Source organism: Boleophthalmus pectinirostris, unplaced genomic scaffold (assembly GCF_026225935.1).
Source record: "Boleophthalmus pectinirostris isolate CB_2022bp ecotype Guang Dong unplaced genomic scaffold, ASM2622593v1 HiC_scaffold_12, whole genome shotgun sequence".
Lineage (NCBI taxonomy): Eukaryota > Metazoa > Chordata > Actinopteri > Gobiiformes > Gobiidae > Boleophthalmus > Boleophthalmus pectinirostris.
In genome coordinates this window covers 37,686,969-37,708,514 of record NW_026571018.1, presented here as the reverse complement: position 1 = coordinate 37,708,514, position 21,546 = coordinate 37,686,969, and the positions used below count along the sequence as shown (strand labels likewise).

Below are 21,546 nucleotides of genomic sequence, written 5' to 3'. Positions count from 1 at the left end.
TCGTTAAAGGTTGTATGGAGGATTTTTTTTTTTTTTTTCAAATAGTCAATGAAAGTTCAAAATAGAATTATAGAGAGGCAGCAGCCTTGTAATTATGACAAAAAAAAAAAAAGAATGAAAATCCATCAACTGTGGACGTAGTGGGGGCAAATAAACATTAGCCAATAGATAACAAGGCTCCCTCTTTATCTATTGGCTGTTATGTTGTCAATCAAACTCCCTACGTTTCTGCGTTTCTGACTTGCCAACCCGCTGGGATTGCGTGGTTTATGTTCGCCTCTCACGCACTGATGCCGTTTACTCAACCAGCACAGCGGTTCTTGGCGTCTTTTTCGAACTGTAGCTTCCTCTCAGTTTGCACAAATTTAGTTTTAATGGCAGACAAGAATCCACGACCAGTTCGCCGCAAAAGAAAGTCTGTTTTTGATGTCGCTGAAAGAAGAAGAGACGGGGAAAAGGAGCGAAGCGCAACATTTAAAAAAGGACAAACAGTCGCTGCATTTCTCTTTCCTCGGAAAATCTTCTATACAACCTTTAAGTGTTTGTTGTTTTTTTTTCTTTGATGCTTTCCTACATTTTAGATGCATATGAAAGACATCAAATATAAGACACAAGATATATGGAATAATGTAACAAAGAAAAAAAAAGTTAAATAACTAGAAGAAAATTCCTCCAAGTATCCAACCTTTACTTTGTTGATAGCCTTGCCTTGTCTTCGGAGAAATGAAATAAAAATGAAAAAGTGTCCAAACGTTTGACTCTTGCCTCTGTGTCACTGAGCTGGTGCTTTGGCCCCCATCGCGATTCTCAATGTTTCTGTCGACTTAGTGGGATTTGATTTGGGATAAAGAGAAACCACAAAACAAGCAAAGCCCAAGGTTAAAATTTCAAGCTCTCATGTATCCATAATGTTTTTTTTTTTTAATATAGGACCCTCAAGTCATGTTATAATGTTACTTCATGAAAACCATACCCAGAGTTGTGGTTTGTTTCATTCACACATGTTTGAGTAATCTTTTATTATTAGTCTATTACCGTATTTTCCGGGCTATTTGACGCGCGCTTAAGCCTCTAACCCTATCAAAAAATGATGGTGCGCCCCGCAGTCCAGAGCGCCCTGTACACGAATCCACTCGAGTGTCCCAGCACGACTTCAGTAAACTACAAAACCACAGCACCCGCAGAACACGCAAACACACACGGAGCAGACAGCGACCGCACAGAGAAACACACCCACAGACACACTCATCACTCCACGCTAGGGATGGGCATGATTAGTCGATTAATCGATAATTGATCATTAAGAATTTCATCGATTATGTTAATTTTAATTGACAAACCGAATGTAGGTTGCTGTGTATCGTGACCAAACAGGTGTGTACATGTGTCTCTGCATCAGAAGGAGCGAGACACAAACAGTGGGTCAGTCTGTAACGAACCGAAGCACAAATGTGGATTTAACGATGATTTGTACAAGAAATTCCACACTTTCCGTTGCGTTGGGACAAGTGTGAGTCCATGTGCACAGTGTATAAAGCAGCACATATGTTTCTGTGTCCAGTGGGAAAAAGTTTTTCCAGGTGAGAGTCGCTCAATGTGGATGACGAGGCCCCGCCCCCCTCCCCCCGTACGCTGTCCTGGTTTTGACAAACACAAATCTGGTCACACTGACCTGTATTCACCTGAGTCATGTCTTTTAATCCAACACAAGTTGAACCACATCAGCGACACAAGAGCTGGAGTTTTATCTTCACTTAGTTTATGTAAATTAGTGATGCAGTTTTAAGTTTTGTTTCTGTGAGATTTGAACAAAACTGAATTAAACACATTATAATGTCAAACAGCTGATGTGGATCTAGAGTCGTTATGTTTATATGTCGTAAAGTTGAATTTATTTATGCAGATTAGTGCAGATAGTAATAATAATGATGATCATTTTAATATAAAAACGTTAAAGATTAATCGATAATCGATCGTTAATTCTTCCGACGAACGATTAAGAAAATTTCATCGAATGCCCGTCCCTACTCCACGCCGACGAGGAACGTAACGGAGGAACGAACCTGAAAAAGCGAAGCGCAATGTGCCGCTTCTAGACACAACTGAACAACTGAGTCACTGCGAACACGCCGACAATCCGTTGGTCCCAGACACACCCTCCCTACATGAAAGTTTTAAAATGTAAAAAATGACCGATAACGATGGACAAAACTGAAATTCCGTTTACCAAGATTTGAATTTCTGTCGAGATGAATGGAGAACTGTGCTTAAAGAGGGGTATATTTTTGGAGCTTTCTCCCATGTTTTAATGTTTCATCATCTAAAAAAAACATGTCTGAAGAGGTTTTAGAGACATCTACGCATGTTTGAGTAATCTAGCGATCTCTCTGTACAAGATTTCTCAATAAACAGGACAATAAACACGAAAATTCTTCATGAATAATACAAAAACGTGACAGAAAACTGCAGTAGTTTCGTTAGAGGGAAGCAAGGTGATTGTGTTGTGACCGCGCTCTGAAGGGGGAGCGACTTAGCAGCAAAACCAAAACTTATAAAACATATTAATCTGTTGTTGCGGGTGATTATAGCGTTTACAAAACAATAAAAAGAGCTAAAAATGTGAGGAACGGAACGGAGAAACGAACCAAAAAAGCGAGCGCGACGAGCCGCTTCTAGACACGACTGAACAACTGAGTCACTGCGAACACGCCGACAATCCAGCGACAGACACTACTCCCTACACGCCACAACTGAACAAAGCCCAGAGTCACCGTGAACGAACAAACAAACAAAACCACTCACCCATCACACTGTTGGGTTTCCTTTAAAGTCCCACGTGGTTTATTTGTGAAAAAAGTTCGAAAATAGACCATTTAATGACCATTTAATCCAGCGCGCCAAATATCCCGGAAAATATGTAGTTTATCTCCAATGCTCAACATGATCTGTTCAAGTTAAGAGCTCCTTTTACCTTTTTGTTTAGTCGATTGACAGTTCCAGGGCTGAAATCCTGCAAATGGTTCTAGTGAAGGTGCATGGAGTTTAAAAAAAACATTTGTATTTGAGAGAAAAAAAAACATACGTGAATGAAACAAAACTCAACTCCAGGTCGTTTTGTGACAACATTAAAACAAAGATCAGAAAATAGCTTTTATATGGACCCTTTTAAAGCACACTTTTAAACAGAACAGGGAAGTTTATTGCTTTGTTTGTGTGTTAGAGTTGTACTTAACAGTCAATATTGTGTCACAAGCAGAATTGGTTAAAGATGTTTTCCCCGTAGAGATGTTATTTATTTTCCTGGAATGTTTCACAGTATGACATCCTGCTTTTATCCACTTACATATGTTTTTGTGGATAAAAATGAAAATGACTTGTAACTTGGCCTGGTGCCTCATCTACTGGATAAATGTAATGCCATACTGTAGACAGTGTTGGGAAGGTGACTTTTAAAATGTAATCCCCTACAGATTACAGATTACATACCCCAAAATGTAGTTTGTAACGTAATCCATTAAATTACTTAAAGTGAGTAACGTAATCTGAATACTTTGGATTACTTGGTTTGCTGTAGAGAAACAAAGACGAGGAAATCTTCACATCAGATGTTTTTTCTGCTAAAAGAAAATAAAAAGCCCAGACTTTACTGAACCAAATTAAAAATATTATTGATAAAAGACGAGGAGACACGTCCACACGGTGTTTTTTGTCCTTTTAAATCCTGGTTTAGATCTAGTTTAGACCTGGTTTTAGTCCTGGTTTAGGTCTAGTTTAGACCTGGTTTTAGTCCTGGTTTAGGTCTAGTTTAGACCTGGTTTTAGTCCTGGTTTAGGTCTAGTTTAGACCTGGTTTTAGTCCTGGTTTAGGTCTAGTTTAGACCTGGTTTTAGTCCTGGTTTAGGTCTAGTTTAGACCTGGTTTTAGTCCTGGTTCAATCCTGAATTATTCCTGGTTTAGACTTGGTTAAAAAAATAAAATAAAATAAAGGGATTTAGCCCAAAATATGAAAACGGGAAAATACCGCCCTGTAATCTCATTTATTTCAACAAAGTAACTGTAATCCAATTACCAGTAACTGAAACAGTAACTGTAACTGAATACAGTTACTCATAATTTGTACTCTGATTACATAACTCCAGTACATGTAATCTGTTACTCCCCAACACTGTCTGTGGAACATTCAAGGCAAAGGAAAAGCATCTTCATGGAACAGGGAAGTAGAACCTTTACCAGAAAGTTATTTATAACTGTATTATCAAGTATTTTGTTATTAAAAGAGTTCTATTATTGTAAAAGGCCAGTAAATCCCGGCACACAGTGAATATGAGAGAGTTTCACACAGTCACATGACACACAGTCACATGCCGCTGTCCGTCCACTGCAGCTTTCTCCGTCAGTGTCTCTGTGCAGAAAACTGTACTAACCTCTTATTCTGTGTAAAAGCTGTTAACTCTGTACTTTAGACCTCTGCAAACACGCTCTGAAACGCATGAGATTCTTGTATTAGTTTAACAGCTCAGATCTTCTCTCATGTCAATGCTACTGAATATGATTAAAACCTGCTCTATAAACTCAAATTCATCTCTTTATAAATGTGTAGAAAGTGAAACCCCGTCATTAGTGGTAGATCCTTAGATCCTCGACACTTGTGCAGACGTGTGTTTTAACTCGTGCTTGTTGAAAGTCTGTTCAGGATGAAGGCAGCATGTGACTTGTGTTTACACTGGTGCCACAGTGTTGAGTTTCACTGGTTTGTGCCCTCAGTTAATCCACCTTTACCCCACGATCTGGAGCTGCTTAGACATGTTTACATTCTTACATTATGCAAATGAAACTTTGCACATTTTTTGTGTGGCTTTTTGATACTAATGAAAATCTGTATCTGTACCTTAACAATTATTACTTTTTTTTTTTTTTTTTTTTTTTTTTTTTTTTTTTTTTTACATTTTAACACAAAATTGTGTTTAATATTATCATGGGGTCTTGTATCTTGTACTAGTTCAGATGGAAATAAAGACAAATAAAGTATTTGTTTACATTTTTTTTCAGTATTGATTGAATTGAGTTTGTAGTTTGTAGTTGTAGTTTTACTGGTGTTATTGTCAGTTAGTGTCTGACGTGCAGTGACTTGGCTCCACAAAACACTAGTCACAGGCTACTTCCTCTGCAGGTTCACTTTTGAGAGTACACAAAGAAGTGAGACTGAAGTTATACATTTCTGGATAATTGTTAATAATAATCATTTGAAATCAAGATGTCTGTGTGTTTCTCAGAGTGCAGAGGGCCAGGGGAAGATGTTTGGGAAATGCTGCCAACTGCGCTCCACAGGGGGCAGCAGCAGCTCCCTGGACAGCTCCTCGTCCTCCACTGAGACGCGGGAGACGAAAGAACAAGGAGGCCTGCGCTTCCAGGTAACAGAGGTGACGTCATCATTAATATATTGTATTATATTGAAAAAAGCAATTTTCACAAATCTAAAACAGTGGACCAGTCATTTCTGGTTCCACTCATTTATGATTAGTTACTCATTTCAGTTATGACTAATGTTGTAATTTTTGTTGCTTCCAGGGCTCGCGGTGTTCGTCAGATGTGGTGATGTTGGGGGAGATGATGTTTGGGTCCGTCGCCATGAGTTACAAAGGATCAACACTAAAAATCCACCAGATCAGGTACGAGTAGAGGAAGTGTTGAGAGTGTTACCCATCTAGTGCAGCTTCTGGAGGTTCTGATCTTTCACATGAACATAAACAGAGAATGAGACGCACTTAAATGTGTCTCTGTCTGCAGGTTCAGATTTAACTTTAATATCTTTATTTTTTTAAACCAGTAACATTGCTGGGTGCCTGCAGTTTACTTTTCTGATCAAATTCACATGATTTTACTGCTGCAAAAAGTGTACCATAATATTGCAGTTATATCTCTTATGTCTTTTTAACTACACTATTAAAGTTAGTTGTTAAATGTGTGTGTTGTGCTCGTATCGTCCTGCCCTGGTCTCTGGCCTCACCTCTCCTCTGCTCTCTGCTCTTCTCAGGTCTCCTCCTCAGCTGATGCTCAGTAAAGTGTTCACGGCTCGTACTGGGGGCAGTGTGTACGGGAGCCTCAACACGTAAGCACTCCTCCACTGTCAGCACACTCACTGTCACACGGGACGAGCTCTCAACAGAATTGCCCAATGTCTGTCTATAAAGTCACTGTACCTGACTTTTACTGTCTTATAAACATGCAACAGCACAGCGCGTTCATTTGAAACAGTTTGCAGTTTGGAGCAAGGCACATTTTGCTTAAATCGTTACCTTTAATGTGCTACTATTGATTGAGATGACGAGAGTTCATATATGTTTTGTATCTTGCAGGTTGCAGGACAGCCTCGAGTTCATTGGGCAGGACAACAACACACTCCGGCCAGACGCTCACACAGGCCCCAACAGTCTGCTCGGTACTTTAACTTTAACTTTTCTGTGTGTATTCTGTGTCCAGACAGAACTGGGTCGTTTCACAGACCGATCAACCACGTGCAACAGTACAGTCCCTGACAAAAGTCTTGTCGCTTATCCATTTTGTAGAAGCAAAAGCTTATAACCTGACTTTAAATGAATCGATTGGTTTTAGAAATGTCTCATATGAAGCTAAAACCCTCCCAAATTATGCTCAATATACTAAAATACATTTGCTTCACTGAAGAAAGATTGATCATTTAATGAACACAGAAAGGTCAGATTTTGGCAAGACAAAAGTCTTGTCGCCTTGTCATGTGATGTCTTGTCGTGGATGTGTCCTTCAAGCTCATGGACGTCATACAAGATATTAAATCTGGATCTCACAGCACCACGACTTCATTCACTGACGTTATGCAACATATTTTTGTATTTTAAGTAAATTATTTGTTAAATTTTCTGTAGGCGACAAAACTTTTGTCTTGCCAAAATCTGACCTTTCTGTGTTCATTAAATGATCAATCTTTCTTCAGTGAAGCAAATGTATTTTAGTATATTGAGCATAATTTGGGAGGGTTTTAGCTTCATATGAGACATTTCTAAAACCAATCGATTCATTTAAAGTCAGGTTATAAGCTTTTGTTTCTACAAAATGGATAAGCAACAAGACTTTTGTCAGGGACTGTATATAGTGTTAACTTTTTACAGAAAAATATTCAAATTTCTTTTTCCAAACTCTTCCCTCTGCTCCAAACCACATGCCTTTACTGACTGAGGTTTGGCTGTAGACCTAAACAAACCCTGACCATTAGAAACGACTTTAGATCTATAGAAAACATTTGGCACCTCAGCTTTAATGTATTTACATCTTAGACTATCATAATACCTGACAACAATCTCACATTTCCTTGAGACATCTGAGGCTTTGTTAAGGGATTGCAGGTCTTTACATGTTTCTATAGCAGTGTTTCTCAAACTGTGCTACACAAACATCTCTGCGGTTCAAGTTTAGCTGAATTTAGAGCCAATAAATCCATATTGTCGCCTTCCATTGTTTGTCCCTGAAGATTAAATATGTGAAGTGGTGTGAAAAGTTTGAGAACCGCTGTATTGTTTTGTTTTTTGTCAAACTTAAAGCTGTTGTTCCGTATTTATAACAACGGCGTCTCACTGTCCAGTTTAATCACTAACATCCATGTTCTTCTTTGTTTTTTGTCCACTCCTACACTATTCCTCGTTTTCGTCTTCTGATCATCACACTCCTCTTCCTCTGTCTTTGTCTCTATCGCTCTGTCCCTCCTCCTCCTCCTCCTCTTCTCTTTCTCTCTCTGTCTCTGTCTCTCCTTCTTCCTCTGTCTCCTCTCTCTCTTGACTCTTTTCTGTCCATATCTGTGGCTCATTTGCGCAGGTTTCTCTCAACTCTGCAGTCCTCGTCGGGCCTTCTCTGAACAGGGCCCCCTGCGCCTCATCAAAAGCGCCTCTTTCTTTTCAGGTTGGCCGCTAAAAAAACAGAAAAAACTGGCCCTGTCTCGCAACGGGCCAGATGCATGCGTGTGTCTGAGCTGTAGTGTTACCATCGTACTCTGTTAAAATGAATTTACATGAATGACAATAACTTGATTTATTTATTTATTTATGTAAAAAGTCTGTTCAGAGAATTAATCTGAAGTGAATTGCTTTTTCATTCAGGTTAATTTGCTTATAGCCTAAAATGTGTTTCAGAAAAGTTAGCCCACACAAATCTAAATTTCAAGGTAAATGTTCTAAGAAATGTTTGTTTTTATTTAACAATTTTCTTACCCCAGTGGTAAAAACTTAAGCTGAAATAAGAAACAAGGGCTGTGTTCAGACTGCAGCCTGAAGTGACTCAAATCCGATTTTTTGGCTTCTATGTGACCTGTATCTGATCTTTTAATGACCGATCTGATTTTTTCAAATGCGACCCAGGCCACATATCCAAGTGGCCTGGGTCGCATTTGAAAAAATTGGATCTGTGCTGGAACCGATACATATCTGATCTTTTGACATGTGACTTCAGTGTGAACGGCCAAAGCGCATTCATCCACCTACACGTTATCAACAAGACACAAACGTCACTATTCTGCGCTGAAGTAGGTGAAAATTGTTAATAAACTCCGTGTCACTGAAGTGAAGCACATCTCCACTCACCACTCTTGGCTCCGTCTCCACATCCACACGTTCCTTTCAACAGACGCTGTTCCACAAAACACCACGACCAAAAACCTCGTCCTTCTCCTTCTCAATCTCCTCCTTAAAACAAGTCAGTTGTTCATGTTCTGGCTCCGGTACGAGAGGAACTTTAAAATCTCCAGGTGCTCGATGCTGCGTCCATGTTTGGACAACTTCTGTAAACACAGAGACGCTCGCTGCGGTTGACGTCGTCGTGTCTCCAGTGTCACATGTGGGACACTTTCAGCCGTTTACTGTTCACACTGGAGTCACATACAAGTCACATTTAATTGGAAATGTGAACGACCTCACAAAAACATCGGATTTCACAAAAAAATCAGAATTGAGCGTTAAACCCTGCAGTCTGAACGCAGCCAAAATGTTAAAGCTATTAGTCCAAACGTAAAGACATTTAAAGTGACAGTGTGTGACTTTCTGAGCTGAAAAGTCAACTGCATGATTCTATGGAAATAGAAAGATACGTTTATGTCATACTGTGGAATATTATAACCAAAGGAACATTTCCATAGAAACAAGCAGGAGGCCAAATAAGATCCAGGTTTGTGGAGATGCAAGCCTGCTCTTAATAAGAACACAAAAAGTTACATACTGGGGCTTTAAATCAATAGAACACATTTTAAATAAGCAATAATATTTTGTATTAAAATAATTTTACTTGGATTAATTTTGATATGTTAGAACTTGAACTAAGTAAATTTATTTAAGCATATCAAATATATACACTAAGTATATATTATGTGTACATTTTGTAGTCTCCTCAAGTTCAATATTGGAATTTCAAGTGATTGTAACTCATGTGGTTTGTTTTGGCAGAGTTGTCATCATTTGCAGTAGTTGAAGTGTTGTGCACTGCATGGCTGTGGTGAAGCTTGCACTTTGGGGAGAGTAATTACTGAAACTCCTGGGTCGAACATGGACTGGACAAACTAGTTTATTAATGCTCGGAATACTTTTTACCGTCTTCAAAATGTGAAACACAGAACTAGTTTATTGTAAACAGTAAACTCACTTACCTTTATGTATTCTGTTTATGAGCACATATATTCACATTTCCTAATTCTCTGAGAAGAAAATGCTTTCCAATGATCTAGACAGAACACCACAGACTTAGTTTGATTCAGCCATTTCTATTTGTTCACATTCATCAGGTAGAGTCACATTAGTGTGTCATAACTCTCCATATCTGACCCAGGACACTCTGGTTGCATGCAGTAGTATTTGAAGTAGTATTGTGAGTAGCAGCAGCAGTAGAAGTATTGTGTGGGTGCTTCACTAGTTCATAGTTCACATAAATCCACTCTCTCTCCTCTTCACTTGAGCACTTTTAATATGTTTCCTTCTTTTTTCTTGGATGTCTTTTGTGTTCTGTGTGTGGTTCCCATGTGACTCTCTGATTTCCATTTGGGCTTCAGTAGAAATGTTCATGCATTAAAGTATTTTGTTTATTCATTGTGGGCCAGAAGTGTTGTGTATCATGTGTGGTATTGACAGTGTTGGGAAGGTGACTTTTAAAATGTAATCCCCTACAGATTACAGATTACACACCCCAGAATGTAGTTTGTAACGTAATACATTAAATTACTTAAGGTGAGTAATGTAATCTGAATACTTTGGATTACTTGATTTGCTGTAGAGAAGCAAAGATGAGGAAATCTTCACATGAAATGTTTTGTCTGATAAAAGAAAATAAAAAGCCCAGACTTTACTGAACTACATTAAAAATATTTTGATAGAAGAGGAGGAGACATGGCACGGTTTAGTCCTGTTAAATCCTGGTTTAGTCCTGGTTAAGTCCTGCTTTAGTCCTGATTTAGACCTGGTTTAGTTCTGATTTAGACCTGGTTTAGTCCTGATTTAGACCTGGTTTAGACCTGGTTTAGTCCTGTTAAATCCTGGTTTAGTCCTGCTTTAGACCTGTTTTAGACCTGGTTTAGTCCTGGTTTAGCCCAAAATGTGAAAACAGGAAAATACTGCTGTGTCCATTTATTTTAACAAAGTAACTAATCCAATTACCACTCACTGAAACAGTAACTGTAACTTTTTTTGTACTCTGATTACATAACTCCGGTACATGTAATCTGTTACTCCCCAACACTGGGTATTGCATAACAATTTGGTGTTCTATACTTGTATCTGCACTTTCAAAATCTTGACAACAACAAAGCAGACAAACTGAGCTCTAGAGTTATCATGTTAACCTGTCCCTACTGGGTTATTAAAGCTGAAGCTTCAGACAGAGCAGTGCCCACAGTTAGCTTCATGCTGGGTTTACACTAACTGCACGCTGGGTTCAGCAAAGATTTTGAGCAGGTTAAACAGATTTCCTGTTACATCGACTACAACAACTGCAGTGTGTTCTTGATCAAGCACACGGACATGTAAACAGATGAACCTCCTGAAAAACGAGATGATTCATCTTAATTCTTTCTCCTCGTGTCAGTGTGTATCTTTATGGCAGGATCATTCATCTTGTTTCAAATGTAATTGGTCAGATTTAACATTTATGGCTTTTGCTTTTGGGTTTTTATGAAAATACCATCATGGATACAGTAATATTGACTCTTAAAGGTTGTATGGAGGATTTTTTATTTTTTTTGTTTCAAATTGTCAGTGAAAGTTTAAAATACCATTACAGAGACGCAGCAGCCTTGTAATTATGATGACCAAAATAAAAAGAATGAAAATCCATCAACTGTGGACGTAGTGAGGCCAGATAAACATCAGCCAATAGAAAACAAGGCTCCCTCATTTTCTATTGGCTGTTAGGTTGTCAATCAAACTCCCTAGTGTAACTGACTCGTCGGTGCGCGGAGATTGCGCAGCGGTTTTTAGAGGCTTTTTCAAACCGTGGCTTCCTCGCAGTTCGCACAAAGTTTGTTGCGATGGCGGACGAGAATCCACGACCAGTTCGCCGCAAAAGAAAGTCCGTTTTTGAGGTCGCTGAAAGAAGAAGAGAAGGGGAAAAGGAGCAAAGACAAACTGAGGTGATTCTTGGAGATCCCTTCCAGCGATTGCACGAATGAAGCAGATGAAAGGTCTAAAAGCTGACGTGTCGGTCGCTGAATTACATCTAGACGGGTCACTTCAATGGTAATTCCGAACGTGCACTGGCTGTAAACAAGCGTGATTTCTAGAGTAACGAGGCGGGAGGAGGTGTTTCTACTGAGGGAAAAAGGAAAAAAGTCGCTGTCATTTCACTTCTCTTAAAAAATCCTCTATACAACCTTGAATTGAAAGTTTGAGTTTTGGTGCATTATTCTTTTTGACAGTATTTCACTATACCTTTTAGGAACACATGGTTTTACATCAGTAGTTATTAAATATTCTTCTTGTTGGTTGTGTCTCTCTCTTCCTGTGTTGGTCCAGGCCACAGTCACCCCATGGACATGCCCGGGAGAGGACTGCACGACGAGAGGGACAGCGGCATCGCACGCTCCGGTACGTCAAACGAGGCTCTATGACAAATACATCCGCTTCTAGTTTGTATTAACTTGTGGTTGGTGACGCAAATATCCTGATAATAATAATCAGATCATATTTTTGCATTTCATCTGAAAAGTGCTTGTACACAGGAGGTGAATGGACCGTAAAATGAAACACAAAAGAACCTAAATATCACCTTACAGCCTTGTTTGAAAGATTACACTGCAAGACAACACACTCGCCAAGCCAAGCCGTCATTGTTAGAACTTGAACGGGGATCTCCATCTAATAATAAGATTAGTATAATGTGTAATTCTTAGAAAGATTAAGACCAGATAAAGCTGTCAGGGAAAGGTCATTTGTCCTATGATTGTTATATAAAAAGTATCAGTACTTGAAATGAGAGATCGATACTAGTTTTAGAATCTGTTGTTTTGTTTTTTTAAGACAAACGTACATTGGACCAGTTACATTTTCAATAGCAGTACTTTATGCAGCGTTTACCAAGACATTTGATACTTCCCGATCCTTTTCCCCTTCCCTGTGTACCTCCTGGTTGTATCTTGTTTATTTTTTGACCCTCTTTAACCTTTAACCTTTGTCTTCCACAAACTCTTAAAACAGCTGAGCTAAAGCTGTCTGCTCAGGTATGCTGCAGGTTCCATTCATTTCACTTTACAACAGTGTCAGTATTATGTCAAGTATTATGTCACATCTAATAAGAAAGGGCTACAAATGACCATTATAATATACTTGTAGTACAGCAGTTACTTTTCTTGATGAGTTAACTAATCCAACATTTTTCCCATTGAGTCTTTGAGAATTTTAACCAGTTTAAAGCTAGAAAATTTACCAAATGTCCCAATATTGACTAAGTAAGATTGTGTTTAGTTAAAAAGCAGACAATGCTGGCTTTATGATAAAAAGATTTACCAACTAATGGCACATTTTACTCCAGATATTTCTGAATTGGAAACACTCTAAAACTTGCTATGTGCTAGAACACAGGTGGAAAACATAAGGCACGGGGGCCGGATCCGGCCCTCCAAGACCTTTAATGTGGCCCTCTGCTGATTTTCTACTAAAATATTTTAATTATATTTTCTTTTAAAATCTTGTTAATTTTCTGTGGTGTTTATCACAGCAGCGTCTCCAGCGTCTCTGTACGTGGCCCCTCCCACCAGAGCAGCACAAATGAAGACTTGTCTCTTTCCAAACGCTCTTAAAGGACGATCGTTTTGACTGTTGACCGTGACACCCTCATCAGAAAAATGTCCAACATGAGAAAAGTGGAGTTAGTGTTAAAACATTGTGTTGAAATTACATTTTTTTTAAAGTTTCAGGTTGTTCATAATATTATAATAATTTGTAAAAGAAAGAGTTCATCAATTAAAAAAAGATTTCTGTAATAGATTTGTGTTTCTCTGCACAAATATTTGAACTTATTGTTATTTTTGGGGGTTTATATGACATGAGTTTTCTGATCCGGACACTTTGAGATCAAAGTAGGTTGGATACGACCCCCGGACCAAAATGAGTTTGACACCCCTGCGCTAGATATTAAAAAAGTCTCTAGTACTTGGAGTTGAATTGTTAATGCAGTGTTAATGTCAAAATGTATGTATTGGGAACTGAAACCAGAATGCCAAATTACAACCGAAACAACTTGGCTGTCGTATCCAATGTTTGAACAGTTGTAATGCTGATTTATTCTTATCAGTGACAAGTGATATTTGATTTGAACATGTTTACCTCGGATCTTGTGACACACGCCTTGTTTATGGAATTTAAAATCACAATCTTACAGTTTTATGTTTGGCCAATATCAGAGCAGTCGCCTCATAGAGCTCCAAAAAAACCAACAACTTTTGACCGGGAATTGGACCAAGGACCATCCACCCTCTGTCTGTCGTTCTGTCTGTGTGTGTGTGTGTCTCTCTCTCCCCCTCTCCCCCCTTTGGTCACATCATCGTCACATTTGGAGGCACGGGGGGCATGTTGAGAATTGTACTTTGTGCTCAAACCTGGGTCACATGCGCGTGAGTAAATATAGCAGCTCCCCAAAGCTCCAGCGCTAAATGAGCTGCTAATTCAGGACCCGCTTTCCCTCCTCCCTCTCCTCCGCCGCCTCCTCCGCCTCCTCCTCTGGCCAGGAATTTCAGGGATGGTCCAATATGGATTTTGATACAGATACCTAATATGTGTCTTCCAGTTGTGACGGATAATCAGTATTTGCTGATAGCAGTATTAAGCTTCTAAAGTTTATAGTACAGACCAGGTTTATGCCGAGTTAAGTTAGAATGAAGTTTGCAAATTATCACACAAACTATAATGACACATGGACACACACTGGACCAAATTTTCAATATTGGACTGATGCCGGGAAATCCTCCGATGTTGCAGATAACCGATATACCATTTCTAATTTCCAGCACTCTTCTGCATGTACTGAAAAAAAAAAAAAAGAGAGATGGTATTGATATTGTTTTAGAGCAGGGGTGTCAAACTTTGATCCCAAAGGGGCCGGATCAGAAAACTCATGACATATAAACCCCAAAAATAGCAATAAGTTTAAATATTTGTGCAGAGAAACGCAAATCTATTACAGAAATCTTTTTTAATTGATGAACTCTTTCTTTTACAAAATATTATAATATTATGAACAACCTGAAACTTTAAGAAAAATGCAATTTCAACAATATATTTTAACATTAATTTGAATGCATTTCATAGAATTTAGTCATGCTTTCTTTTTGCTCCTGAAACTTGGCATCTTCGAGCCTGCACAAGAGCATCAATATCAGGCACCGTGTCCTGAGGAGCTGCTGTCTTCAGAATCTCATTCAAGTTCATGTAGTATTCAAGTAATGTTCATTACTGAGAAAACCTGCTCACAAAGGTAGTAACTGTAAATCTATTATTTCTAGTTGCACGTCAGAGGTTTTGACTGTGAACGGTGTGCGAAAAATTGCAAATTCTGTCTTCAAATTTTCAAATATAATTCAAATATTTTAGTAGAAAATCAGCCGAGGGCCAGATTAAAGGTTTTGGAGGGCCGGATCTGGTCCCCGGGCCGTATGTTTGACACCCTTGTTTTACAGACAGTTCAGGTTTGGCACATGAATCCTTGCACCCACGCGCCCTTTTTATGGTCTTTGGTCAAGACACTTAACCCGCTTTACCCTCAGCCCCTTCGACCACCAACACCAAAGCAAGAAGAACGACGTCAGAACTTGGTCAGAGCGAGAATTGATCCTCCGACCTTCTGATTTATGCACAGAAGCTCTTACCGCTGAGCTCCTGTCAGACACGGACTCTCCCCTGTCATCCAGTTTCAGCTACTCGTGCTGTGATCATGTGACCGGTCAGTGCCCTGGTCATAAATACAGTGTGATGAGTCTGAAGCGCCGTCATTAACGTGCCGCTCTGGTGTAAATCTGCAGCATGTGACCGCAGCAGAGGGAGCGGGCACGGGGCTTGGGCACGGGGAGAGGGCTCTGGGCACAAACACGGGGGCGCTGGCAACAAGCCATTTGTATAAACCTGCTGTTGTATCAAAGGTGCACCACATAACTTTTCTGGTGGGGGATTTGTCGCCTCCATTTCGTTTGAAGATGTTCTCGCTTAGGTTTAATGCCTTTACAGTCAATCTTGCATTTACTGTAGAGCTGCTGCAAATAGGGTTTTTAAAAGTATTAAAAATCAGATACTAATCAATACTAAAACTAGTATCGCAACCAGATTTTAGCAGTTATTGATACTAAAAAAAAAATCACATTCAAAGGACAGAAATGAGCCTTTCCTGAATGTCTTTAGAATGATGTTGAGCTGTATCAGAACAAGTGGAAGAGCACATAGACAAGTATACACTCATGGACCACTGAGGGATTACACAGATATAGGCAAGGCAAGTTTATTTGTACAGCACAATTCGTACACAAAGTAATTCAAAGTGCTTTACAGAATAAGAAATACATTAAAATCATAATAAAAACAAATCAAAACATAAATAATCATGAGGATTAAAATTTAAAAAGACACATAAATTGGAGAGAAGAGTGCGGAATGAAAACCTTTCAGTTATTTGCACAGTTAAACAGAAATGTTTAGAGTCTCACATGTTCAGACTGTTCCAGGTTTTAGCTGCATGAACCTGAAACTCTGACTCCCCTTGTTTAGTCGTGACTCTGGGCACCAGCAGGAGGTCGGTCCCTGAGCTCCTCAGAGTGTGAGATGTTCATATGACACTAACATGTCACAGATGGACTTTGGTGCTCGGACATGGAGACACTTGTACAAACAGAGCTGCTTTAAAGTCTCTGAGCCACAGGAGCCAGAGCAGAGACCTGAGACCAGGACTTATGTGCTCGTACTTCCTAGTTCGAGTCAGGACCCGAGCTGCAGTGTTCTGGATGTTCTGGATGTTCTGCAGCGTCTCACAGGTCGTTTGGAGAGACCAGTGAGCAGAACATTACAGTATCTAACCTACTGGAGACAAACGCATGGATAAGTTTCTCCAAGTCTGATTTAGACAGTAAACCTTTGATTTTTGTGATGTTTTTTTAGATGGTAAAAGGCTGCAGATGTTATTGATTTGATGTGGCTGTTAAAGTTCAAGTCTGAGTCCATTATTACCCCTAGATTTCTTGCCTGATTTGAAGGTTTTAGAGAGAGAGACTGGAGGTGATGCTGACACTGTCCCTTTGTTTCTGTGGACCAAACACTATGACTTCAGTCTTGTCAGAGATATACATACATATATATATAAGGCCACATGTGAATAGAAAAGTTTGAAATGTTAGTATTGTGACTCATGGTACTACTCACCACAGATCTGACCTGTAACTTGACCCGGTGGCATCACTGACTAGTAGGGATGGGCGTGATTAGTCGGCTAATTAATAATTGATCATCAAGAATTTCATGAGTCACGTTCATTTTTAATCAACAAACCAAATGTAGGTCGCTGTGTGTAGTGTAGCGTGAGGAGACGAGGACGCATCTTCAGTGTTTGGGAAGGTGACTTTTAAAATGTAATCCCCTACAGATTACAGATTACATACCCCAAAATGTAGTTTGTAACATAATCCATTAAATTACTTAAAGTGAGTAACGTAATCTGAATACTTTGGATTCCTCGATTTGCTGTAGAGAAGCAAAGACGAGGAAATCTTCACATAAGAAGTTTAATCTGCTAAAAGAAAATAAAAAGCCCAGACTTTACTGAACAAAATTAAAAATATTATTGATAGAAGATGAGGAAACACGGTCCATACAGCATGGTTTAGTCCTGTTAAATCCTGGTTTAGTCCTGGTTTAGTCCTGTTAAATCCTGGTTTAGTCCTGGTTTAGTCCTGTTTTAGTCCTGTCTTAGTCCTGGTTTAGTCCTGGTTTAGTCCTGGTTTAGACCTGGTTTAGATCTTGTTTAGACCTGGTTTAGATCTTGTTTAGACCTGGTTTAGATCTTGTTTATACCTGGTTTAGACCTGGTTTAGTCTTGGTTTAGTCCTGGTTTAGCCCAAAAACAGGAAAAAACCTCTGTGTAATCCATTTATTTCAACAAAGTAACTGTAATCCAATTACCACTCACTGAAACAGTAACTGTAACTGAATACAGTTACTCATAATTTGTACTCTGATTACTTAACTCCGGTACATGTAATCTGTTACTCCCCAACACTGTGCATCTTACAGCACAAACACTGGAGTTGTGGCCTCTCAGTCTCACCTTTGGGCTCTGGCTCATCTCCTTGAAGATCACTGTACCAATCAGTGAGTGCGTTTACATGTGCGTCAGGATCCCGGGTATGATCGGGTTTTTTGAGCGTCCCAGTTTCTTCACACAGAACACACAGGACAGACTCACCATCATCATCATCAACATCCCTCTGCCACAGAAAGAACTCAGAAATTCCACTGAATTGTGTTCTTTAGTCCGACAGAAGCTGAACTGCATCAGCGCACAAGAAAAGAACCGTTTTTTTCAGTGTTTATAGTTTATGCAAATGAGCCATGTGGTTTTACGTTTTATTTCTGTAAGACGTAAACAAAAGTGTCAAAGCTGCATTAAACACATTATAATGTCAAACATGCTGATGTGGCTCTAGACTGGTGATGGTTTATATCTTGTAAAGTTGAGTTTATTTATGCAGATTAGTAATAATAATGATGATCATTTTGATATTAAAAGAATCTATTGAAAATCGATCGTTAATTCTCCCAACGATCAATTAAGAAGATTTAGGCGATTGCCCATCCCCACTGGTTAGTAGAAAATTCTAGGCAAAGCAGTAACATTTCCAAGAGGTGATGAACCCTTCCCCAGAAAACTACATAGTGCATCTTAAAACTAAAGAATAATAAAAGGTTAAACCAACTCAATAAAGAAGTACACTCACTCAGTTGGAAATGTTTGAGATTCTGGATGATGTTGGTTTGAATCTCTTCTGTTGACAGTTTGTACTAGTCCTTGGGCAAAGCACTTCATCCTGTTTGCCGTTACACATCGTAAACATTTTATAGTCCATTTGTAACACACAATTGATACTTAATTATATACTCTTAAATCAGATAGGATATTTAAATTGAACAAATGGGTATTACGAAGCTTTCGAATATAGTTGAAAACAAATTATAAATTTGTGTTTGCAATGTCACCTTGGCCTCATGTCGTCTTTATGTCGATCCTAAAACCTGACCTCCTCATAAATATGCTCAGACTGTTTTTGTCCAGTGTAAATACCACTTTTACTGTCTGACTTATGTGTGCCTCTCTCTCCTCTTTCTCCTCTTTCTCCCATTTCTCCCCCCTGTGCCTTCCCCTCTTTCTGTCCCCATCTCTCCCCCTCCCCTCTCCAGCCTCCCTCTCCAGCCTGTGGATCACTCCGTTCCCCTCCCCCGGCTCCTCCCTGAACAGCAGCTGTGCGTCCAGTTACCAGCGTCGGTGGCTCCGCAGTCAGACCACCAGCCTCGAGAATGGGGTCTTCCCCCGATGGTGAGACTTTCACTTTTAACAGTTTATGGATTTCTCAGTGATAAAAGTTACAACTGCTGTCAGAGCAATCAACTCTTCAAAACAAAGTAGTATATCTTTTGAATTGTCAGTTGTCCTCAAAATGGGACCATATAACAGGAACCTGAAACCCACGGACAGGAAAGTGACTCTCTGACATAAAGTAAGTTGGACTGATCAATTGAATAAAAATAAACCTAATTATTTATTAGGGACCATTCAATTATCACGCTGTATTTATCCAACCATCTCACAACATCTGCAGATTTTTTATTTGACCTGTCTCCATCTCGGTTAAACACTAGAGATGTATAGGAGGAAGGGAGGGCATCTGACATACAGGGATGTAGAAAGATGGGAGGGCATCTGATATACAGGATTATTGAAGCATGGTCATGCGTCTGACACACATATATATATATATATATATATATATATATATATATATATGTGGTATATAGATGGATGGGAGGACATCTCTGACACACTCATCTTGCTTCCTTGTCGTCAGGTCAGTGGAGGAGAGTTTTAACATGTCTGACGACAGCGCAGGGCCCAGCCTCGGTGTGGCTCGTAAAAAGAAGATTGCAATCGGAGTCATCTTCACACTGTCTTCAAACCCAGAGGAGAACAGCCGCTTCCAGGACTTCTTCTTCTCACACTTCCCCCTCTTTGAGAGCCACATGAACAAACTGAAGACCGCCATCGAACAGGTACAAGTCTGCACCTGTCCTCTTCTATTTGCACCGGGGCAATGGCAGTAATAGCAGTCAAATCGAAATCACACTTTGAATGGACTGTTTTGCCATCCAGTTACTTATGAATTAATCTAAATATTATTAAATTGTAGTTAGATCAACTGATTAGTAATGTAGTTGTTACTTTCTGACCCATGCAGAATGAACAGTAGTTATTGCCACCCCTGGGATTTATTTATGTATGTATTTATTTATTTTTTATTTCATTGGTAGAGTCCTGGCTGAGTCCTGGTTTAGTCAGGATTTATTCCCAAGGCTCCAGCTGTGAATCATGGACTGACAACATCACCAAAACTTCCCCACAAAGTTGTCTATCTGTAATAAATGAAATGGTACCTTTTAAAGTGTAACTCTTGATCAGGAGTGTGTATATTACGCAGCTGTAGTTTTGATTTGCTCTCCTGACATATCGGTTGAGTGTTATGATAAGTTATAGTCAAATGTGATCTCAAACTTGCTTTAGGGTCAGTCTGACCTGTCTGCGCTCTTTATCAGTGTGTCTGATGACAACTCACTTCCGAGAACCATGTCTCGCTCCTGGAGCCTCCACTGTGCTCTGCAGCATCTCAGAGAGATATGATGGGCATGATTGACAGGTGGATTAGCCAATCGGGACACACATGGTCTGTCTGTATCAAAACAAATATGGCTGCTTACAAGAAAGCCATCTGTGTTTGAGCCTGGTGACCAAGCTGATGTCCCTCTGGATAAAAAATACATAGACATCAGTGTGCGTTTGTCAACCAGATACTGGAAGAAATCAAACCACAGATGTCAGCAGCTTCTTAAGAAATATAGAAATCTTAATACATCCAATACCCATTTTAGCCACAATATTTGGATTGCTTGGTTAATTCTTGATGGATAAATGCACATTATTCTGTCTATTTTATTTTATTTGTATGTGTGAAGGCCATGAAGATGAGCAGGAGGTCTGCTGATGCATCACAGCGAGCCCAGGCGTACAGCCGCATGGTGGAGGGACTCAACCACTTCAGGTATTTTACATTTACACACAGACACAGAGATTCTGGGGTGAATGACTCACTGAGGGCAGAGCCTCATTTATTATATTTGTATTATGTTCATTTTTAATAGTCTGTTTTATTATTAATGAAATAATGAATCATTATTTTAAGCTTGTAGTAGTAGTGTAGTGTCTCCTGTGTCCTGAGATTATGAGGGAACTGCGCTGTGCCATACAAGCCTATAGGGGTCGCAGTGCAGACTATAAACCGTAAAACACAACGACAGCATGACGGGGCTGTTGAAGCGTAACATCTGGATGGTAGGTTTTGTTATATGGTTGGTTGCAAATCAGGCAGAGCCCCTCAGTGTTTTTAAAAGTTCACTTGATCGTGTATTTCATATTTGAAGAAAGTAGTTTTTATTCTTATTTTAACTGCTCCTCAGTGCACCAGCAGTTCTTGTAACATTTATTAATATTACCTTTCACATGACCATATTTTAAACAATGTAATCCATCAAATTACATCAGAAATATATACTGCTGTGGTCTCCCATGTAAATACTTAACTAATGTGTACCTAAATACCTAATTAATATTGCTACTTCTGTTACTACTTAACAGTACTTGGTATTACTTCTAGTCTTAGAGTCTAGACTCACATTACCCTGTTTAAAATATAATCCCAGTAAGTCAGTTACATGGGAAAGTGTCACTGTACTTTTCCGCAAGTCGGTTC

The 21,546-nt window shown here is 39.3% G+C and overlaps 1 protein-coding gene across 1 annotated transcript in view; it reads left to right on the top strand.

Moving 5' to 3' along the window:
- LOC110155885 (folliculin-interacting protein 1) overlaps positions 1–21,546 on the top strand; it is a 92,083-nt gene that overhangs the window by 37,417 nt on the left and 33,120 nt on the right. Inside the window, 9 exon segments of the mRNA XM_020920059.2 lie at positions 5,273–5,410; positions 5,568–5,668; positions 6,034–6,108; positions 6,356–6,438; positions 7,845–7,928; positions 12,014–12,085; positions 18,929–19,064; positions 19,594–19,795; positions 20,753–20,838. Of these exon segments, the coding sequence (XP_020775718.2) occupies positions 5,273–5,410; positions 5,568–5,668; positions 6,034–6,108; positions 6,356–6,438; positions 7,845–7,928; positions 12,014–12,085; positions 18,929–19,064; positions 19,594–19,795; positions 20,753–20,838 (977 nt within the window).